The sequence below is a fragment of the Chiloscyllium plagiosum genome, chromosome 8, assembly GCF_004010195.1.
Source record: "Chiloscyllium plagiosum isolate BGI_BamShark_2017 chromosome 8, ASM401019v2, whole genome shotgun sequence".
In the NCBI taxonomy this organism is placed as follows: Eukaryota; Metazoa; Chordata; class Chondrichthyes; order Orectolobiformes; family Hemiscylliidae; genus Chiloscyllium; species Chiloscyllium plagiosum.
The window spans coordinates 97,092,129-97,094,341 of NC_057717.1; the positions used below are offsets into that span (position 1 = coordinate 97,092,129).

General features: G+C 51.9%; 1 protein-coding gene across 2 annotated transcripts in view; it reads right to left on the bottom strand.

Moving 5' to 3' along the window:
- Nucleotides 1-508, bottom strand: part of LOC122552218 (protein PET100 homolog, mitochondrial) — a 9,394-nt gene extending 8,886 nt beyond the window's left edge. The window contains exon 1 of one of the 2 annotated variants that reach the window (XM_043694855.1): nucleotides 401-508. In XM_043694855.1, the coding sequence (XP_043550790.1) occupies nucleotides 401-481 (81 nt within the window). In that variant the 5' untranslated portion in view covers nucleotides 482-508. Of the gene's footprint in view, nucleotides 1-167; nucleotides 309-400 lie in introns of those variants that run through there. The other variant, XM_043694856.1, reaches the window with a different exon arrangement.
- Nucleotides 509-2,213: the final 1,705 nt, after the last annotated feature.

Below are 2,213 nucleotides of genomic sequence, written 5' to 3' on the forward strand. Positions count from 1 at the left end.
TAGCTTATCTCTCCACCCTTCAGGCTCACTGCCTTTATTCCTGATGAAGGGCTTTTGCCCGAAACGTCGATTTTGCTGCTCCTCGGATGCTGCCTGAACTGCTGTGCTCTTCCAGCACCACTCTAATCCAGAATCTGGTTTCCAGCATCTGCAGTCATTGTTTTTACCTGTGTGTGTCCATCATTTGCCCTCATGCCTTCCCTCTTCCATGGCCCAGGAACTTCTCTGCTGCCCCAGGAACAGTTTTAATGGCATTTGTTTGGCTTCCTGCCACTTTCATAACATTACACTCCCTGTCCCTGGTCTGAGGTTGCTGCTACTGCTTCACATATTCGGTATTAACATTATAGATCCCCATCCCACCCCGGGGCCCATGATTTTATATCCACAGAATATTTACCCGGAATATCTCCAGCTTCACTCCCCCCATCTTCACTCCCTCTCCACCGTCACCGGATAGCGCCCTAACGGCCGCCGCCATTGGCTGGAAGCCCCGGCCAATCGGCTCAGACGCCCACCCGCACTGCCGTTCTAAGACGGCCGCTGATAGGCTCAGCGCGGGTAGCCATGGAGACACCGTCGCAAGGAGACACGCGCCGGCAGCGCCCGCTCAGGTAACAGGTGGAAGCGCAGAATCCCGACAGGGTGGAGGCTGCCCTTTCGGTCCATCGAGTCCACACCGACCGTCGAAAAGCATTCAACCCAGATATACTCCCCACCCCGCCATCCCTGTACCCCTCCATTTCCCATGGCCAATCCACCCTAACCTTCACATCCGTGAGCACTATGGGTAATTTAGCGTGGCCAATCCACCCTAACCTAAAACTCCCTGAACACTATGAGTAATTTAGCATGGTCAATCCACCCTAACCTACACATCCCTAGGCACTATGGGTAATTTAGCATGGCCTATGGGACAACTTAGCATGGTCAATCCACCCTAACCTTCACATCCGTGAGCACTATGGGTAATTTAGCATGGTCAATCCACCCTAGCCTGCACATCCCTGAGCTCTATGGGTAATTTATAATGGCCAATCCATCCTAACCTACACATCCCTAGGCACTATGGGTAATTTAGCATGGCCAATCCACCCTAACCTGCACGTCCCTGGATACTATGGGTAACTTAGCGTGGCCAATCCACCCTAACCTGCACATCCCTGGATACTATCGGTAATTTAGCATGGCCAATCCACCCTAACCTGCACATCCCTGGGCACTATGGGTAATTTATCATGGTCAATCCACCCTAACCTGCACATCCCTGAGCACTATGGGTAATTTAGCGTGGCCAATCCACCCTAACCTGCACATCCGTGAGCACTATGGGGAATTTAGCATGGCGAATCCACCCTAACCTGTACATCACTGGATACTATGGGTAACTTAGCATGGCCAATCCACCCTAACCTGCACATCCCTGGATACTATGGGTAATTTAACATGGCCAATCCACCCTAACCTGCACATCCCTGGGCACTATGGGTAATTTAGCATGGTCAATCCACCCTAACCTGCACATCCCTGTACACTATGGGTAATTTAGCATGGCCAATCCACCCTAATCTGCACATACCTCAGCATTATAGGACAATTTAGCATGGCCAATCCACCCTAATTCCGCATATCTTTGGACTATGGGAGGAAACCAGGGCACCCGGAGGAAACATGCACAGACACAGGGAGAACGTGCAAACTCCACAAAGACAGATGCCCGAGGTTGGAATCGAATCATAGGATCCCTACAATTTGGAAACAGGCCCTTCGGCCCAACAAGTCTAACTGACGCTCTGAAGAGTATCCCACCCATACCTATTCCCATTGCTCTACACTTACCCCTGACACGGTGACACAGTGGTTAGCACTGCTGCCTCACAGCACCAGAGACCTGGGTTCAATTCCCGCCTCAGGCGACTGACTGTGTGGAGTTTGCACGTTCTCCCCGTGTCTGCGTGGGTTTCCTCCGGGTGCTCCGGTTTCCTCCCACAGTCCAAAGATGTGCAGGTCAGGTGAACTGGCCATGCTAAATTGCCCGTAGTGTTAGGTAAGGGGTAAATGCAGGGGTATGGGTGGGTTGCGCTTCGGCGGGGCGGTGTGGACTTGTTGGGCCGAAGGGCCTGTTTCCACACTGTAATCTAATCTAATCAACACATCCCTGAACACTGGGCAATTTAGCATGGCCAATCCACCCTAACCTGCACATCTTTGAA